The sequence below is a fragment of the Hesperophylax consimilis genome, chromosome 7 (genome assembly GCF_061612785.1).
Source record: "Hesperophylax consimilis isolate HC1 chromosome 7, BYU_Hcon_1.0, whole genome shotgun sequence".
Classification (NCBI taxonomy): domain Eukaryota; kingdom Metazoa; phylum Arthropoda; class Insecta; order Trichoptera; family Limnephilidae; genus Hesperophylax; species Hesperophylax consimilis.
Window position 1 is genome coordinate 19,891,721 of NC_142842.1, and position 22,016 is coordinate 19,913,736.

The 22,016-nt window shown below is 35.2% G+C and overlaps 1 protein-coding gene across 4 annotated transcripts in view; it reads right to left on the reverse strand.

The window, feature by feature from the left end:
- LOC149422456 (longitudinals lacking protein, isoforms A/B/D/L-like) overlaps window positions 1-20,331 on the reverse strand; it is a 33,778-nt gene extending 13,447 nt beyond the window's left edge. For all 4 annotated transcript variants that reach the window (XM_089633301.1, XM_089633302.1, XM_089633299.1 and 1 more), the window contains exons 1-5: window positions 20,122-20,331; window positions 19,434-19,612; window positions 13,202-13,459; window positions 10,598-11,018; window positions 10,090-10,161 (exon numbers count right to left, since the gene is read on the reverse strand). In XM_089633301.1, the coding sequence (XP_089489427.1) occupies window positions 10,090-10,161; window positions 10,598-11,018; window positions 13,202-13,459; window positions 19,434-19,607 (925 nt within the window). In that variant the 5' untranslated portion in view covers window positions 19,608-19,612; window positions 20,122-20,331. The remainder of the gene's footprint in view (window positions 1-10,089; window positions 10,162-10,597; window positions 11,019-13,201; window positions 13,460-19,433; window positions 19,613-20,121) is intronic.
- Window positions 20,332-22,016: the final 1,685 nt, after the last annotated feature.

Genomic DNA, 22,016 nt, shown 5'->3' on the forward strand with positions numbered 1-22,016 from the left:
GAATGGGGTTCAATAAATTTGCTACCAGCCATGTACTGATCCCACCACTGATGCGCTGCGACCGTAGCAAACTTAACTTTTCTGCATAGGATCTTACAGCACTCGGTTTATGTCGATTCCTTACCAGACCGTGGGACAACGGGCTCACTTTCATATGACCTCAGTTATATGTGAATGAAATAATAAATGTTTTGAAAAAAGCCCACCGATAGGCGAAATCGGCACAGTGATTGAAGTCACAACATCCATGAGCATGAATGGCAGGGGGAGCTTGTAAACTCAAGTGTCTTACAAGTTTATTTGAAAAAAACTTATTTACTAGGAAACTTTACTGAAAATTTTCACATCGGCAGAAAGACTGGCAAATATAAAATTAATGTTTGAGCAGACTCAAAATTGCTGAACTCTTGAACATATATCTGATTTCAAACCCTGATCTACAAATCAGTGTGCTTCAACCAGCGGTCTGCAGAAATTTACTGCCAGTCTATGATAAACCTCACCCGGATCATGCTGTAGCAGCTAGATTGGTTTGAATTTCTCTCTTAGGCCATCCTCTCACGGGTCAGTAAGGAATAATAATAATAAAACACACACGCAGTAAGAATGCATAATACTGAGAGGGCTCCGTTCCATCTTGTATTTCTATTGGTGTCCTTACACGGGTCGATTCAGCAGGCGAGTGATGTTGCGTACTTCCGTTGCCTGCATTTTTGCTGTATGCGGGTTTTTATGTTAATTTCATACTGACCTGGCTGGTCTGCAAAACATTTCTACTAACTTTGCCAGTACGCACAAACAAAAAGGTTGAAGAATGCTGGCTTATAAGAGAACATGCTGCTAACTAACCCAATCCCCACTTTAATCCCAATAACCTTTTTCTAGGTTACAAATGAATCCATAACATTTAAAATTCATACTCAATATTTCTAATACTATAACTTCAACCATCTAGATAGCTGCCCAAAGCATGGCAAACAAACATTACTATCTCAGAATAAGTACATTCTTAATGGAAACATTGCTTGAAAAAGCTTTACCCGTCAGGAATTTGACAAACTTTCATCTTTCCCTCTTCGCTTACTTTACTGGGCAGTTTAGATTCGGAGTATAACTCGGAGTGTGGTGATAACATTTTTGGTAGGAATAGGGTTAAAGTGTAAATATTTTCAAAGTGAGATAAAAGACAGAGGTTGATTTAATTATATATGAACATAAATAATTAGAGTTTGAAGAACTCAAAACAATCAACTATGAAAATTTTATTTCATGGCATAGATGGTGCTAATTTCATTAACTTAGGCAAAACCCTTTTGCAAGTTATGCTTCAAAATGCGGAGATGAATTATCTGTTTGCACCCATACACACGCAATATGAATAAATAGTTTTGTCCGTATACAAACTCAATTCCTTCAAGAAAGGCATAATTTTGGATTAAATCATTGTTACAATGTACGGGTTTTTTCGAAAATAATTAAATTAGCGCCATCTATGAAAGAGCAGATTACAAATTCTTTTAAACTGACCCATAACAGTTTACAACATTCTTCACCCAAGAGGCTTGATCTCGAGCATTAAATCTTCCTGAACTTTATTTTGTTCCGCAGCCAAAAATGCATCACCACTGTGTCATAAAACATAATAATGTCACAACACCAGTGGCGGCTCGTGACTTTGGAGGGTTTTACGAGTACTAAAATTGAAATGTTATGGATGTTGCAACCGAAAATGTTTATGGATTAAGATTTTCACTGCGCTGGACCGGTTTCCTGAAAATCTTCATGTATAAACGTTTTCAGCTACGACATCCATAACATTGTTTTTTTTTTTTCAATCTTATCACTCGTAACACGCTTCAGTCACGAGCTGCCACAAGTAAGTAACAGCATTCTTACAGCACCCTTCTGGTGATTTTTCACAAAAGCAGCACTAATAAATTATCCAATTATTATTATCAAAGGAGCTGGAGGAAGACAGCAGTGCAGAAGGCAGGAGCAGTAAATGGCTCAATGGAGCATTTCCTACAAGAGCCAGAACCCTTGTTAGATGCATAATAATACATCTTAACTATGAAAGAGAAAAAACTGTTTGAAACTTGAGTTCTGGTCAAGATTTCCCATCTGAAATATCAAGGTCAATGTAACCATTTTTAGTAGTTAAATAAGATCAAGACAACATTTTTTCTGTATTTTTTTCAACAGTTCCAGACTTTTCGTGATATTTCGTACTTAGGGAGCTGTAATTTTAATGGCAAAACCAACAAGGTTCAAAGGTAAAAGTTAACTTAGTAACTATTTTTCACATTATGTATACATGGTGTTCAGAAACAATTGTCACTTTCCCAAAATGGGGGGTCACAATCTTAATTATTCCGGTAGTCCAATTTTTTTAATATATTTTATAGACTGGTCCCCTGATATAAAATCCACGTTATCGACCTTGGCGCACCTGTGTTCCGGCTGTCATTTTGAAAACAATCAGCCGAAATCTAGTTGTTCACAAATATCTCATTTTCAATGCAAATTTCAGCTTAAGTAGATTCATAAGTTTAGTAGACAATTTTCTACAACTTTTGAATAGACAAATTTTCTTAGTACTGAGATATAAAGTCATAAAAATGTTTACATGTTTGAAAAATTAAGTTAATTGTGTGACTAGGTAGGGTTTTTCATGAATATCTGGTTCCAGTGCAATTTCGAGAAAAAATGACCAATACTGATTTAGTAGAGCATGAAATGTCTAAAAAGAGGTGTTTCATGTGTTCTGTAGTTTCTTTACCGATATAAAGTATAAACAAATATCAAATTTATTCCGGTTTATTATCACGTTATTGGACTTTGGTTTACATTGTTGCATTTTTACATACATAAATACAAATTTACTATAGGGCACTCCGGTATGGTATGGTATGGTAGTTCCCCCCCTTCCCCCCAGTGCACTGCAGTTGCTGCCAAAGATAAGAACGTGGAACTCAATGCTCAAGACAAACAGGCTTTTTAAGGCAGTTTGATTAAACTGATTGATGTACTGAAAAAAATAAAAGAAAACAGACCTACTTCCCAGCTGTGGGTTCAGTACTTCTAGATGACTACACTGATTGAGTTGCGTATTGAAGCAGAATGTACTGGAAATTGGTAGCTTCATCATACAATGCTCCAAAACATGATACCTTTCTTTCACGCAGCCGCCTACTTCTATCATGCCTGTATCATACGTATCCAGACCTCCAGAATTTTGCAAGAGAATTCATATTTACGCAAAAATCACAAGAACACTCGAACCCCAAAACCGCTTGATACCGTGTCGCCGACACATTTGGAAATCTTTACATCAAAATAACTCAATCAAATGATGTATTATATGTGATTAATCAAGATAATTACATAGCAATATAATAGCAGAACCTGAAACACATCTAAAAATAACCATCCACCACCTCACTCGGAGCCGAGCCAACAACCTACGTGACCTCCGCTAAGGAAGAAACCCAGTATTTACGTGGACCCCCCTCTCTACCACCCGCAAGGAATTCCATGATGGCCGCCGACCTTTCGACCAATCACAGCACGGCATATCTCTCTGAAATTCTTATCAAACACTGATAACGAAATTCAATGCAACTATTTGTGATAACATCAAGCTCAATTTACAGGAAAATGATGGAAGATTCAACCACGGAATAAATATCAACATAAAGAAATAATTATATGCTAATATAATGACATAAAAAATCATACCTAAATATGTTTGTTACTCTTTGGGAAATGTTCAAACCAAAGATATTTAACTTCAAACCCAATATGAAAATTTGTATAATTTATTAAACAATAAATAAACGAGACTGGGGGAGATGGTTTTGGTAGATTGAACTGACTTGGTTAAAGGTATCATATTAAAATATAACTTTCCTCTCAACAAGATAAATGCAGAGAGGAAAAATACCTAACCACTTTACTCCTCACGAAAGAGGATAGAACGCCTCCGAGAGGGTTCGATTTGAAAACGTTCTATAAATAGAGAACCGAATTCCATACAAAGTCAGTTCAACAACTACCTCTGAAAGAGAATCTTCTCTCCTGAAGAACCATCTCCAAGTCTCCAAAGTCTCAAGAAATATTTTCAAGTGTTTTATTCAGTAGTAAATTCAGTTTTTGCCAGTATTAAATTCTTTTCGTCAGTTCAGATCTGGAAATAAATTCCTCTCTGATCGTGGCTTTAAACTCCACCACAAAACCTCTACAACATCTACCAAGACTGAAAACGCTGAGAAGTGTACCCAGCTACCTTCGTATCTACAGTTATTGTACGGACGGTATATTGTCTCGTACAATGCCGAAAGTGCACACCTGTATCTTCAAGATATGTTGACATTGAAAGAAGGTAAGATGCCTCCAATAGAGAAGATTTACAAAAGATGGCTGCTTTACGATTCAACGGTATCATAAATTTTGGTCGGGAATTTGGTCCGACATGACCATCGAACAAACTCTGATGAGTTCGATAAAAACATCTGAAGTTTTGACTCAAGGATGCGGAATCAACAGATCCTTCGATCTCCTTCGTTGGACTGCTGGATTTGTTTATCTACATTTGTGAGGATATCGAGTCATTCTGACGGCCGGCGTGGTCTAGTGGTATACGCTTTTGACTACAGATCCGAAGGTCGCGGGTTCGAACCCGGCGTGCGCAAATAAATTTTATTTGATTAATTTGTGTTATTTCACAATTAATTAATTTAAAATAATATATAGTATATTTGCGGCACGTTCCAGAGTGGAAGATACTCTCAGTATCGCCCTGGTGTAAGACCACCATTCAGAATTGAAAAACGTTGCTTGAAATGGCTTTAGCCGTGTTTGGTGACCAGATCTGAATAGCCAGGTACTTCCCCACCTTCTTCTTCCCCATCTCCCTCCCCTCCCCAATACCCTCAGCCTCACAACATACCCCAATTGGGGATGCCATAGTCTCACTGGCTCCAGACGGGAGCAGTTGGGACTCTTGTGCGGTAATACTGTAAAAAAAAAAAAAAAAATTCTGTGGGGTTAATCAGAAACATCAGAGCAACATGCAGAGATGAGCCCTACATAAATTTATAAGGACGATCAAGATGTCCAAACTCTCATTGATTGGTTTGCTTGCCATGAACCATTTCCTAAAACAAACGTGATCATGTCTATGAGAAGTGGCATGATCAGGGATGGCAAAGTCACTTGTCACATGGCTGAAAATATGGGGAAATTTGCTATGTCTAAAGTTAACTATAAATTTTGAGACCTACACTTAAAACGTAAGGATGTGGTAGTTTCTCTTGCGGCAGTGTCAACAATCATGATGTGACGATGTGACTGTGACAATAGATCCATTAATCCCATTCCAACGTATGTGTATTGCCAAAGTCTGAAACTGAACTAAAGGAATATTTCCAATATGAGCTCTATCCTGTCCCGTTGTCTCTGAGGAAGGCTTGCGCAGAGGGACGGAGTTCATATTTTACTCATCGTTCAACTCTAACAACCAAATAACACAGAACTGGGGAAGCAGTAAAATACACAAAGTTGATGGGAGGATATTTACTGCACAAAGTTGTATGGGGTCATGCTCAACCTTTTTCCAGCAATATATCAGGTATATACAAAATCATTATAGAGCCAATGCATAGTGGTCTAGGATGCGTTACCCAGATTAATACCGGTAGAAAAGAAAAGCTCCAAGGGTGTGGAAAGAGCAGTGCGTGCCAGAGTTTCAACTTCTGCTGAACTTTTGTTTTTTGAAAGCAAGCACCCACAGAAAAAGTTTATGGGAAATAAGAAGAACAAATCGTTTTATTTCCCAAGGTAACCACAGCAAACCCGTTGTCTTTTCAACATGATGCAGTCATAATCATTGATCGGGATATCGACCTGCTGGTACTCCTCATAGCTCTCACCTTCCAACGCATATTACCAAAAAGTTAAATCACCTAACGCATTATACTCCAACAAATGTTTTAAAAACATTGAAATGATTTAAAACTTTTTATTACTTCATGCCATAAGTGGCTGTGATACAACTGGTGCTCCGTTCGGTCAAGGCAAATACAAATTTTGTAATATTCTTTTCAAGAACCACTCAGTTAGTAAAAAATGTTCCTGTATTTGCTATATATTTCATTATATTATAACGATAACTATCAAGGAATGCTAAAGTAAAAAAACTACACTTCCGTTTCAATTTTTGACCTGATTTTGGTGGATAGAACCTGGATACCTAAGGGTACTTATACATTTGCGAACCGAAACGCAACCGTACCACGAATTATGGGAAAGGAACGAATTAACTGCAAGCGGTGTTTTGCGCCATTTGCGGTTGCTTCGTTTCTTTCCCATAAGTTGAGGTTCAGTTGGGCAGTTCGGCTCGCGGATGTATACGTGGCATTTGAGATTAAAAAAAAAAAAATTTACCTACATCTTTTATCCTCTGCATAATTGAGGTCATTGATTTTTCACAAAATTGCACTGAAAACAAGATACTCAAAGAACCAAACCTAGTCGTGCAAATTTACTTATTTATACATATTTCTGTATACTTATTTATACTTTGTATACATATTTTTATGACTTTATATCTCGATACATATGAAGAGATGGAAGAAAATTGTTTGTACAAAAGGTGTGGGTAATTTTATGTTCTACTAAATTAGCCTAAATTTTCATTGGAAACGAGGTATTTGGGAGAAATTAGATTTTGGAAAGTTTTTTCAAAATGTCGGTGTTAGCATAGGTGTGCCAAGGTCAAATACTCGGTTTTTACATTAGGGGACCAGTGTATTATAAAACACATGAAAAATTTGAACTACCGGATATAATTACAAAGGCAGATCGCTAATTGCACTGGCCTATCAGGTATGTATGTAATTTTAGATGGAAATTTGATATTTTTTTAACCCTTTGTAAGTGAGATAATTTTTCAATTAATTTTCAAAATGCATTATAGGTTAGGTAAATAAAAAAAAAAAACTGTGTGGAAGAAACATGCATAGTTTTGGATATGATCACAGTCAAAAGTATTGCACGTAATGATTTATTTTTGGACACCGTAACTCTGTTTGAAACGTTTTCTAGAGGAGTTAGCGCAACATGGCACAATACCCCAAAAATAAATCACGATAGTGCATTTTCTTTAAAAAATTGATCAGTCTAATTCGAGTCATGTATTAATCTCGATTGAATGTCAGGAAGAGGGTTAATTTCCACTTCCAAGATTACATTTCATTCAATTTTTTGCACAGGCAGGGACGCTCTTGTAAGGTGTCACATAAAAAAAAAAATCGAAATTCAAAGAGATGTTTTTAACAACAACAAAAAAATTGCCTTACCTATGGGTAAAAAATACCCATTTATTTGAATGTGAAAAATCCCTTCTTATAAATTGCTCTAATGTAGTATCTGGTAGTTAAATACCTACTGTTGAAACTCATATGAATATTATAGTATAGACATCAGATGTGGTATGAGCTTTCAGAAAGCTCATTGAAAAATAACCAAATTATGTGTACACATAAAATAATAAATGATATTGCCATGCAAAAGTTTGTTATTAGAATTGTGAATTGTTGCAGTTTTGAACTATAAAGCAATTAATTAAAGCAGTTAGTAAACTTAGTAAAAAATAATTATTGAAAGACTTATTATTGTTTATATTCTTTCAATAATTAACATCACAATGAAGAGTAAAGCTTTCAAGAGTTAATTCTAATTGAAAAATTTAGTAAAATAATACTATTTTGGAAATATGTATGTTGATTGTGTGTGTGTGTGTGCCTTGCAGTGTCCATCATTGGTGACAGCTGCGGACAAAGCAAAGGACACTACAAGACAATCCAAAAGTTTGACCCAAGGAGGAGGAAGCGCAACGGTTAAACAATATATGAACAGCCAATATCTTATTTTGGAATCTTGTAATGTTACAGCGCCATTGAGGTGATTTTTCACAAAAAATACACAGTATACAAATTATTATTATTATCTTCAGATAGATAAAGAAGGCTTTCAGCCAAGGAAGGTTAGAGGTAAGCATCATTTTTTTAATCCGGGTGAGGTTATATTATTTGAAAAAGGAAGTAAAATTTTCTTCAGAGAAACAATAATAAGGACGAGTTGTTTCGGAGAATTTGAACAATTCATCAAATTTCAACGTTCATTTTCGGGTTCTGTGAAAGACTTATTCAAGTTCTGTTTTTATATCATTGTAGGCTAGTTGCTTGACAAAACTGAAATAAAAACAGAACTTGAAAAAATCTTTCACAGAACTTGAAAATGAACGTTGAAATTTGATGAATTGTTCAGATTCTCCGAAACAACCCGTCCTAAAAGTTTTGCTATTACGCTTTTATTCACAATTTTTGGCGTTAAATTTAATCTGATTAAATTCTTAAAGCAGGTCGTATTACGAATGTGGTTCAATCGACCGTACATTCTAAACACATCTGGATGAACAAACCTCCTTGGGAATACAAATTACAAATATTATACAAAAATAAATAAATTCTTAATTGACTTACCTTGTCGCAGACATCAGTTGAATAGAAAAACACAATGATTTTAAGTATTAAATTATGAATTAATATTGATTAGTCTTGTTTAATCTTAGAAGATACTTACCATTATCCTTAAAATCCGTTATATTAATTAAATAAAATGAAAACCCCCTTTTGCTTATATATTACGTACGCAAGCTCAAATAAAGTGGCTGAATTAAAACATGTCTGATTTCAGACACTGCTGGTATTATAGAAATATATTTATAGTTTCAGTCAGAAGTAAAACCATTTTAAATACCTAAGCCTACTAAACATGCATAAGAGATAATTTGAGTTAGATACGATTGCTTATTTGCCATGCACTAAACAGATAACTTCACGGAACAACAGTAAATAATGACTAGTAAGCGAGACAACAAAGTTCATATTTGCAAGATGATTAAAGTTATGAATATTACGTTGAAAGCTGCATAATTAATTAAAATGATAATGATGAAACATATTTTGAGTACAAAAATGAATGAGTAAGCATCAGAGATCATATTAACATGCACTGGGAAAATCGCTTCCTCAAAATATGATATAAAATCAAAGGCAATAATATTTTGTGGAAAATGTGCTCTCATCATATTTTAGCTGTGACAAAGTTATAAAATTTTTGGTAACTAATTTTTGTTGTAATATTTGACACACAACTGCCGAAGACTAAATAAAAAAAAATAATACCTTTATATTTAGGATTCTTTTTAACTTTGATATGTGTCATTTAATAAGATATAAATAAAATGAATAATTTCAAAACAGAAATCCTCAGCATGGATACAAATGCTGAGGTGACTTACCTACTTAAATATGCAGCAAAGGGTAATGAAAATTAACTTACCTTTGGAGACATTACCTCACCATAATATAATATTGGTATTATCATATCATGATTACAAATTTTAAAATGCCAACATTACCTTCTCACTCGTATCCGCGATACCGATTTAAAAACATGTAGAAACGATTGGCCGTTTAAAACCTTGCAAACTGCGGAGTTTCAAGGATTAAGAGATAAATAACGCGACTTAAAAATTCCAAGAAAAAGTGGAAAATAATAGTGTGCATTGAGAGGCAGGTAGACAGTATGCATATTGTTCACAAATATCACCATTACTTTATACCATTGCATATTACAGCCGTGGCCAGATACATAATTATATTCAACCTTCGTCTCATCTCAACAATTCACACAATTATCCTAGTCATATTGTTGTATACTTAATTAATACAAATTCAGCTTTAAATATATCTTACCAGGGATTAGAAAATAAATACATATATGTATATTATAAGGGGAGGAAATATATATAATATAGGAATTCGTATTGGAGCTTTTACCTTAAATATTGCCAAGAACAATATTTAGTTTCAAAAGAAATGATTTGAGGTATAAAAAAAATTAAACAATAATTTTTAACAAAAGCTTTTACGGTTTATAATCTATAATATTGAAGTGGGCAATATTCAAAGATTAGGGCATCAGAGGAGAGGTAGGTAGTCTGAGGTACCCAAGATTCCTTACCTGTTGAATCTCGCTGTCCATCTTGTCCTATGGTCATTTCATCTTGAGATCGATCCAAATGCCAGGCAAAACCTGAAAATAATGACAAACCAAATCAGTTAAAAGACCATCTCTTTAATATAAGTTTAATTAAAATTAAGAATGAAAGTTATTAAAAATATAAAAAGATTTGTTAGAAATCCAACATAATGCATGACACGGCAAGTTTTTTCTTGAAACTGAAAACGGCTTAAGGGCCTCCCGCTGAGAGCTCCGCTGTAACCTCGCTGTCAAGATGCATCATTAATGAGAATGAGAAAGTGGTTACAACCGAATTATCAAAAATATGCCTTCAATGCTAATTACATGTCGAAGGTTATTGGTAACAGAAAAAGGGTGAATGGAAGCCCGTATTTAATGGATGAACACATACTGGTGAACTAATGATAAACACGGGTGGTCCTCCACAACACACATGAACTCCTTGTGCCAAGGATAAGGACTAAATAAATGTTGATGTGTTTTTTACCAGTTGCAGAGTCTTGTAAAGAGTGGCTGGTCCCTGCGTGTTCTCCTTCACTGTCCATTTCCTCCCCCTCCCCTTCATCGAGGGTCAGGTCTTCAACGGTCTGTTCTCCATCATCATCCTCATTCTCGGCAGCCTGCGGGGGCTCCACTTTTGGCTCGAGGGTGGCGGGTTCTAGGGGCTGCTCAATGGGGACCGGTTTGGTAGTTTCGTGGTTGGGTTGCAGGAGCTTCAGTTTGGCCATGGAGTCGTTGTTGTGCGTGTCGGGGGGTGTAGGCGGGTTGTTGTTGAGCAGAAGAGGCAGGGGCGCAGGCGACAGGGAGGTGCGGCGCTTCTTGCGCTTACGTCGCGCCGGGGATAGAGAGCCCTCTCGAGACAGTTCCTCGGCACAGGGACTGGCTGTGCGGCCTACCGGCACCTGCAACTATACGATTGATTGAATTAATGCCAGGTTGAAAAACTCTAAAAAAAAGGATCTGAGGTCATTTTATCAACAAACATTAACACTTTAAAAAGCATAGATTGTACTGCTTTTTGAAATTCATGAAGGGTGAGGAAAATCATTAAGTTTAACCAATAAATAATCATTATTTTTCGGAATAACTTTTATTGAGTAAAACCTCAAATTGTAATATAGATATATCCAATATATATAATATAGATATATCCACCGAGGAGGATAGGGTCCCATTAGCGCAGTTGGTAGAGCATTGTCCCGGAAAGACAAGGGTCCTGGGTTCGAGTCCCAGATGTGACCGTTTCCTTTTCTGATTTTTCTGTTTCAGATTTTCGTTTTAAAAATCACTAATATTGTCTTCAATATTTCAATAAATAATCCATACATTCATCAATGAGGTTTACAGTGGAATTTCATATTATTTACGAATAATTTATCACCAAGCTAAGCTAGTAAGGGAGACAAGAATTTCTATGAGTCCATATGAGCTGTTCCCAAAAGCGAACAAATTAACTCTACAGATTTCTATGAGTCCATATGAGCTGTTCCCAAAAGCGAACAAATTAACTCTACAGATTTCTATGAGTCCATATGAGCTGTTCCCAAAAGCGAACAAATTAACTCTACAGATTTCTATGAGTCCATATGAGCTGTTCCCAAAAGCGAACAAATTAACTCTACAGATTTCTATGAGTCCATATGAGCTGTTCCCAAAAGCGAACAAATTAACTCTACAGATTTCTATGAGTCCATATGAGCTGTTCCCAAAAGCGAACAAATTAACTCTACAGATTTCTATGAGTCCATATGAGCTGTTCCCAAAAGCGAACAAATTAACTCTACAGATTTCTATGAGTCCATATGAGCTGTTCCCAAAAGCGAACAAATTAACTCTACAGATTTCTATGGGTCCATATGAGCTGTTCCCAAAAGCGAACAAATTAACTCTACAGATTTTTAACCACATTCATGAGAATCGAAGTATGCAGAAAATAGGTTTCTACACCCCAGGCAAATTATAGAGAGCTTTGGATGACCTTAATTTTGACGGCATGCAACTGACCTTACACAAATATTTGGTACAACTGCTTAATCTAAAATCTAAGTAAATTCATTCATTCACTCCACTTAAAAACAATAAAGAGCTTAAAAATTGTATTATTACTTTGACATAAATAATTAAAACTAAACTTTTGTTTGTGAACTCGATTATTTTATATAAATATATATATTTTTTTTTAATGTTCTCCCATAATAAGCAATTGCTTGTGTGTATTGGATGAGGTATTATTTGTTTAGTTTTTTAGATTTATTATTATTTTTGTTTTTGCTAAGGTTTTCAGTACATTTTTTTAACTGTGTTTTGAATTCTTTGAATCTATCACTAAGTGATCTTATATTTTCTGGCAAATTTATTGAAAAAATTTGTTCTAAGTATTTGTAGTTTTGTTGATTGATTGATTTGATTTTTTGTTGATTTTATTGCACTTATTATAAGCAAATTCAAATGACATCCCAATATGCACCTGTATCTGTATTTATTTGCCGTTCAGTTGTAAATTTTAGGTTTGCTGCATTGAGGGAATTGCTAAAATATTATATGAATCATTTTTCAAAGCTAAGTGGAAGGAATCGAATTTGCCAGTGAATCATAAACTTCACATTCATAATAATAAAACAAAAAGACGGAGCATTTCAATTTTTTTTTCTCCTTCCTTGTGGAGGATTTGAAAATATCTTACACAGGTAGTCTGATCTATAGTGTCATACATAAGAAACCAGCTCATTCAATCAATCCACAACAGCTTCTTTCAGATTAGACTAGACAATTGCCAAGAAGTATCAAGCAAAAGTAATTGGAACACTAATTGAAATGTACGATATATATATTTTTTAATGATAAACTAATGTTTATAAGACAAGGTTTTATGCATAACAAAAAGGATAACAAATCCCCGTCGGTGGCACATATTTTTACTCGGGAGATATTTTCTATTTGTATTGATATTTCAGGTGACTAATTATTGCTTAAAATTATTTGATATATTATTATAGTCACAAATGATTTTGTAGGCTTTATTTTACCCTAATTATTTATTTGCTAGTTGTAATGTGTACTGTGCGAAGCTAATAATGTAATTTATCTGTACCTTAGGTGGCGGAGAGACGGCGCGAGGGACGGTGGGGTGTTGGTGTGGAGTGTTGAGGGGAGGCTGCGGGGGGGGCTTGCTGTCCGACAGTCCCTTGATCTGCAGGGACTCTGCAGCCTTAAGCAGCGCCCCCAGCTGATCTTGGGAGATGTTCACCTCCCCCCGGTACATATAGTCCATCATGGCGCGCAGTTCCGCAAACTTTACATCCTTCAGGATGATGATGGGGTGCTTGTCATATTGCTGACTCAAAACAGCCTGGAAATCAAAAGAATAAGCAACTTATTAATAAACTAGAAACTAAATTAATAAAAACAAGTTATGGCTATCGATGCTGCGGAAAATAAGATGAATTCAGAAAGGCGTGTATTCACGTTGGGTCCATCACTGGGTCAGCAGTACAATTATTCAGTGGACTGTTTTTCGAGCACATGCGCACTCCCCTTTTTACGACCGTGTTTGTACGCCCGCGCAAGTGTGAACTCTAGTATCGTCCACGCTGGAGCTTTTGCTATGGAATTTTAACCCCATGCTTCGAAAAATGTATAAACGAAAAAATCAGAATCGCTTGCACCAATATCATTCTAGATTCTACTGTTCATTTCATGAATGTCGCCACTATGAATGTTAAAATTAATTAAAGTAAAACAGCGTAGCAAAATTAATATATTTGAGTTTTCAAAGCAATATAAAGGTAATCATTTATTTGAAAATACTTTTGACTTTTGTTTATCGTGTAGGGTAGTATCGGCCAAACTGTGTGCTGCGAAGAAGGAAATTCAACATCTACATAATCAAATCAATTAATATTTGTCACATATGATTAGTTTTTCACAGCCAAAAGTATAACAGTGATTTATTTTTGGGGTATTATGCCGTGTTGCGTTATCTCCTTATGCCAACGTTTCGGACATCATTATAGTGTCCATCATCGGGGCAGATAACACATCACATTTAAAGGGTCCTGTGAAGTAAAAAAGTTTGGCCAACACTGGTGTAGGGTATGCATTCAGGTAGAAATAATAAAAACCTCTTTTTATATTCATGTAAATGTTGTTTTACAGATGTCTCTGAAATGTGAAATGTTTTAGATAATATTGGACATTCTGGGAAAGTCTTATGATATAACATGAAATAAATATAAATAATAAGATAAATTATCTGATAAACAGAAAACGATCGAAAAAAAATGAAAACATAGTTTTTATCCTGATATTTGAACAAAATTCATCAAGGTAATTGGAAAATGTCAAAAATTCTCGCACAGACAGTTGGGGGTATTTTGACTTTTTCCTACTCCGACGTTCAACAAGTTAAATAAAGCCTGATGTGTACTGATCAAAATATGGAATATCCAATATCAGAGAAAGTGGATTTATTTAACCCCTCTGAGCTTTTGGAAGACTAATTTTGACATCATGTATACCGTCTTTGTAAGATTTATACCAAGAAATTTGTAACTTTGTAGTTGGGTTACTGTTAAGTCGGGTCATTTAAAGTTTCATTTGAAAATATATAAAACTTTCCGAAATAATCAATATTTTGTGGTCCAAAAATCACTTTTGTGGACTGTTCACACGGCAGGTAATAAAATTTATGGACATTTAAAAAATAAAATTAAAGATAATACTCAAATCTATGTTTAAAATCGGTAAATATTATTGTGAACATTAAGTTATGTGAATTATTATTTATTTTTTTAAATATGTTAGTTAAAACATGATAGTATTTCTCTGTTCGCGGAAATGCACTAAAAATCTAGTCTCGCAAAAGCTCTTAAAAATTAAAATACATGTCACTACTTGTTACAATTATGAGTCTGAATGACAAAACAAAGGCCATCAACTGAAGCAGTTATCATTTTGTATTCGGTGAGTAATTGTATTGAGTGTTACTTTTGAGTTGAAATTTTGGTGTGTGACGAGATCACCGCATCCAGCGGAATCGATATTTGGGTGAGTAAGCTTTAAAAAAATGTTACTACATACTACATATTTCGAAAAGAATTGTGGCTTATAATTGGAAGGCATGTGACTCGAATGTAAAAAATGTAAAAAACTACTTTCATTTCCTACTTCTGTGGACGTCACTTATGTGAAATGATAAGTCCACAGGGGTGATCCGCGTCTACAGAAGTGACGTGTTAAAGATATAACTAGATGTAATAAATTTGCCTGAAAAGTTTGTGCTGTAATGCATAAATAATGTGTGTATAAGTAATGTGTATATAAATAAAAACAGACAAAAAAGAAAAGACTAAATCAATTTATTTTCAAGTAAATGTGTCCACATAGTGACCATATGTCCACAGAAGTGATGAATATACTGAATAAATTTTAGCATAGTGATATTAAATGGTAATTCATTGGGTTCTTGCTATTGTCAAATAGACACAGCTCTTCTCTGTCAAGCAATGAAATCAATTTTTTTGTATTTTTGTTGCAGTAGAACAGGGAAAAATGGGTAAACCAAAAGTAAACTTTCCAAAGAAGCAATAGGGGAGCGACTATGGAAACAGAAGAGAAATAGAATGAGAAGGGCAACAAGCAATTGAAGAGAGCAAAGAGAGCTAAGGATAGATAGAAATATGCCCTTAACCCCTCCGACTTTTCGCGAACTTGAAGCTAAGATGTCTTTACCGAAATGTCAATTTCACGAAAACGTTGTGTTATTACCGCCTCACAATCAAAGCTCTATAAATGAAACATTACTGAACGGAGCCGAATAGTAAAAACTGTTTTAGAAAGGTTACAAAATAGGCTTTCAAATTGTTGTATCATAAATAAATATTAACATTTGTAAATATTTAAATTTAGAATGGAAACATGAAAAAATTGTAAAAATGACTCACCTGTAATGTTTTATGTAAAAACGATACTAAAATCACGGATAATGTAAAAAAAAAACACTTATTTCATCGTACAAATGTACAATAAACAATTCTGTCACTTCACTTTTTGACCATTTCATACAAAATATATTTTTAAAAAAATAATTAAACTTGCGAGGCGGGTCGGCACGTCAAACGGCTTTCTTGGCGTCGTTTTACGATTTGGCGGGTAAAATTTGCTTCCACTGAGTAGGTCTTTTTACGGGTTTCTATGGATAACTTTGAATAGAGATGTGAAGCTTCATTCAATACGAATATTCTACTTTTTGTTTTAGGGATGTCACTAGAAGAATAACGGAGTTATGACGATTTTTGTGGAAACACACGCGTTGACGTGTAAACACGCTTATTGTACTTGACTGCTATCGTTATTTTATCGTGTATATCTGCTTACGTTGCTGACCGGTTAAGAAAGAGAAAGGTTCGTAAAAGCTTAGTCTGCCAAATATAATTTGGCATTACACGGAAAATGGTCATGGTGAGGGAGCCCACAATGGCATTTTAGTCTGCCTAAAATGCACAGAAGATTCACTGGTTGCTCACGGAATGGATATTCCTGACTTTAATACCTTAGTAACCTCCCTAAAAGATATCTGCAGAAGAATAAACATAATAGCAATTGATGACGCCTGAGATCCCAATCATTAAAAATATTTTGAAAGCCAGAGATAAAAACTTTCAAGGTAAACAGGCGATACACAAGCGAATGAAGAAACATCATTAATGCACGTAAACTAAGCTGCAATGTTTGTAGACCTAATGGAGTAGGCCAAAATTATGAAATTGGACAGATAGCCGTCTCTTCATCCTCAGTCCAACATTAGCGTCTCTGATACTCGAGATATCGATACTCATGTTACCGAGACGGATATTATCTTCATCTAGATGAAAATAATATTCCTCTATGACTATGTGCTTATAAAGATGTTCATCGCAGTAATCATATCCAACAACGGACACAACTCAATGACTGTCAAATTTTGGAAGAGATCTAGTAAAAAGTTTTTCTCCCCGGAGGTAGATGATATCACTGACATCAAAATGTGTGAGATAGTTGAGGTACTAGAGACCCCTTCCATCGATAATAGACAACACCCTCTGAACACTTTGACCACTTATGTCAAGGAGTTAATCACTTTTGTAGACACATACATCTGATTTTTTCTTTCGTAAATTATAAGGAATAATGAACCAATTTTTATGTTAAAATGATTAGTAATCCCTCGCAGTCAGAATGCCCATTGGGTTTTAGTTATAACATGTAATATCTATTTTCTGTTAATTTTTTTAATTTCTGTGGACAAGTGTCACTGTGGTGGAACACTTATTTTTGGTTTTTTGACCTTGTTTTTTATTATGCCTCTACTCCTTGTACTATCCGTAACATTAAAGAACTAAATTTTGCAAATAAACCTTGCATACCATTAACAAAATTTGAAGTTGCTCAGGGGAATGACCCACTTATTTAAAACATACCAAATGTGATACACGATAAAGCCCGTGTTTTTACATCAAAACTTTTGTTTATTGCATCGCAATTAAGTAGACAATTCTTAGAACAGTGGGTACTCAATTTTCTTGTAGTGTTTAAATAATATAATGTCCCATTACAACATTTGGCATAAAGCAAGTACTCAAAAATAAAGCTAAATCACTTCTTTTTTACATGAAACCACACAAGAGTCCCAACGTCCCAAGTGCTCCCAATGGTCTGGAGCCAGTGAGAATATAGCATCCCCAATTGGGGTATGTTGTGAGGCTGGAGGTAGTAGGAAGGGGAAGGTAGTAGGAAGGGGAAGGTAGTAGGAAGGGGAAGGTAGTGGGGAGGGGAAGGTAGTGGGGAGGGGAAGGTAGTGGGGAGGGGAATGAGATGAGGGAGAGGACGGTGGGGAAGTACCTGGATATTCAGATCTGGTCACCAAACATGGCTAAAGCTATTTCAAGCACAGTTTCAATTCCGAATGGTGGTCTTACACCAGGGAGATACTGAGGGTATATTCTACTCTGGAACGTGCTGCAAATATACTATATATTATTTTAAGTGAGTAAATTGTGAAATAATAAAAATTAATTAAATAAAATTTACCTGCGCATGCTAGGATTTGAACCCGCAATCTCGGGACTGCTAGTCGAGAGCCTTACCCTCTTATACCACCGAAAACAAGAATCCTTTATATTTTGATAGCAGAAATAAATCAGATGAAAACTATATTTCTACAAAATGGCTATCCTATAACACTACGCGCATACAATTATTCGGGTATAAGCCGCGGAACCAGCGTTAAGTATTTAATTTTCCCATAAAATTTACGTATATGTTATTTTATTATTTTAGAGGTACTTTAAAAGTTATTGCTACTTTCGTTTGAAAGAACAAAGTCTCAGAGAATGTGTTTTACATAAAATGACAAATACACTGTATACAAAGAATATTATGTCATTAATTAAACACAAAAATCACCTTTAAAAACATAAAAATGTTTACCACCTGAACTGAATTTAATTTTATGGTTTATCATAGTCAATGACATTTTGAACACTTGTATAAAGCAATATGCTGAAATGTTATTATTGAAACGGCCGATTACAGTTAGTTATTGCTTGCCTCGAAAATTTCACATTGAAATTGAAGTAATTTTATGATGATCATTCACATATCGAGGATACCAAGTTGTAGAAATTACAGAACGACAAAAGGGAGACTGGAGTACCTTTTTATTTACACTATAATACAAACAGATAAGTCAGAGAAAATCGAGATGTTAAGGTCACTGTAAAAATTCTCAGGACATTCTTGTTATGTGTATAAACACCAAAACCACAAATAGCTTCGCACAGCCCTGGTAGCCCCCACGTGCATGAGGGTCTCCCAAATCCACCGTGACTCCGAAGTCCCCCTCCTTAATGACCACATCATAAGTATTGCGGAATCTTTTTATTCGGGCATTCCAACCCATACAAACCTGTCCATTAATTGTCTGGCCCAGTATGACACAAATGCCAAAACCCAGTATAAAAAACCAAAACAAATCATACGTAAATTACCACCCTAATTGCAGGCATGTTTTATTTCAAAAAAATTTTCACAAAAAAACTAAAAATGATCTTCCTACAACAATTTAAACTCATGATGTAAGAGAAAGGGGCCTTTTTGGCCCGGAGCTCTGTATGCCCTTATTTCATAAATACATCATACATGAAAAATTACACTTTTTGGTTACCAACCATCACAATATATAATAGCTACCCACATGTTTGCAATAAAACACGCGCTAGTGAAACACAATAAAAGATGACATTTATGACAATAACAGAAGACAATAATAGAGTAATCGGAATTACCTCGAAATAGGGGCTGCACGCAGATAAAACGACTTTGTGAGCCTTCAGAGTTTGTCCTTCAGCTGCGAGCGTACAGTCCACATGGATGCCTTTCTCCAGGAGAGTGTCAAATACTGATATGAGGGTAGACTGGTGATTGTTCCAACGTAAACAGAACTGTTGATCGTCATCCATTTTAACTGAAAACAGGACAACTTTTACATGAAAGCTTTCTTCATATAGGTTTCCTAGGTCAAAGCGCTAATTACCAGATAACGCATAACGGGAAAACGAAAAGTGCTTACGTGCAAATTTTATCAACGATTCGAAAGTTTTCAAGGAAAATGTTGGATGACAGTGAAATTTTATTGTTTACATGTTTAAATGTGATTCCTAGCAGGAACTTTGAACTTAAAAGTTTAGAAAGTTTCCCACCAAACAAAAAAGACAACGCGGCAACCGAGAAAATGGCCGCTTTTCCAGCGCGACAATACTAAAATGGCGACGAAAATTCTAACAAACGTTAGCTTTTTCACCAGGAGGAAAGTTCAAAACATTTGATAAAAGGGTCAACCATAAAAATACACATCGGGACAACATGGATTGTCTAAACATAGAAATTAAATAAAAACTAGGAAACGTGTTGTGATAAAACGCCCACAACACAGAAAGAGAACACGAATGTATCGGAAAATCTATTGTTGCTTACCTATCTAAATCGTCCACATTTATAGCATAAGGTTTATTACTTTATAAAGAATAAATTGTTACTTTGTCAAACTTAAAACTGTAAACAAAACATGCGTGTATAACCACCGTCCCGAACAAAAACACAAAACTATTGCTACTCACGTACACGAAATAAATTGGGCCAAGCCCGTCACCAAATTATCATGAAGCGGCGCAATAACTCACAAAAGCTCACTGCGCAGAACTGAATGTTGCCAGTATAGTAAATATCATTGGCACCTATCATTATAAATGTGGGGCCGTCATTTTCAGTAATGGTATCACTAGGCTTATCTTGCCAGTGCACCTACCAGAGAGCAACTTGACCGACGTAAATATCTCACAAGCCAAGAAAAGCAACCGAAACACCGGCTTATAGAAAACGAGATTAAAAATAATATATTATTATACATCACTAATTTTTTTTAAATTTCATTTTCTGTCTAAAGCTAGTCACAAACGAGAGAAATAACTTCACAATCAGTGGCGGTCCGTGAATTTTCAGAGAACTAGAATGGTAAGATTTAAAATACGACACTATTGATTTTTTGTAGCTGAAAATGTATATTACCCAGCTCACGAAAAACGAGATATATAATGCCTCGTCTGTGATAGCTTCCCTACATTCCAATAACTTATTGAATAAATAAATTCAGATGGGCAGATATAAAATCGTTTCTTTTTTAAAATTCTAGTACATTGTTTATTACAGTAATTGAAATTTTTCGACCAACATGACCGTGTTGTGGTTGCCCACATTGAAAAAAAACTTTGTTTAATCCCTATCTTCGTATAAATTTGCCAGCCGAACGACGAATTATGGGAAAGGAACGAACCAACCGCAAACGGCGGTTTGCGCAATTTGCGGTTGGTTCATTCTTTTCCCATTACGCTTGGTTCGGCTGGCGCTTCGGCTCGCGCTTCGGCTTGCAAGTGCAGACGCAGCTTATAGTCTATTGTACTAAATAACGGGCCGTATTGTGCTCACTTGGAGAGATATTTACGGCAGTCAAATGGCTGTCTGATAGGTATCCTGGTAAGTTAAAGATTACTGATAAACCGGGAGTATATAGTAATTATCCTAGAGTAGGTATATTTGATTCTACATTCAAAAGAAAAACCAAACAAAATATTTCGAACACGAAGGCGCACACAGGAAATTCATTCTACACATAAACGTCTTACAACGTGGTGGAAAATTTATTCAATTGATAAACGACCGTGTATATGAAAACCTTACTAATTGAAACCTAACATAGAAACTGTCATAAAGAAAGATTCATAAGATGTACACTTTGTTTATCCAGTCAAAAGGGGTAGTTTATTTGTTGTATAAACTTCAAATAATAATAATTTCTCGTCGATTTTCCGATATTATTAATAACAATTTTAAACTCTGGTCTTGAAAATGTTTTTTTTTTATCACACCTTAAAATGATATACTACCTACTAGTTTTTTTTCATTTTCTAGATTCTTATTTTCCATGAAGTGGTGAATCATTTAAATTTACTGATTTTTTTTTTCTTTATTCATAAAATATATTTGAATACAGTTTTTTACATGCTTTTCGACTACCACACTAGACACATGTTCGTATTATGTTAATGTTCTTTATACAAATAGAATGGCGCCATTGCGCCTCACAATTTTGACCTCATGTGGGTGTTTAAAATGTTACCTGGCTATTATAGACTTGAGGCTTTGTGTTTTCTCGGTAGGGAAATATTTGTTACCTATAAACCCTACTAAAATTGAATTTTTTCAGCTTCAACATCACCAACATGTTGGGATCAGGAGGGAAATTCAGCTGAGCCTTATTTTTGGTAATTCCTCCGTATTCGCCTGTGGAAATATGGGAAATCGCAGAAAACCAT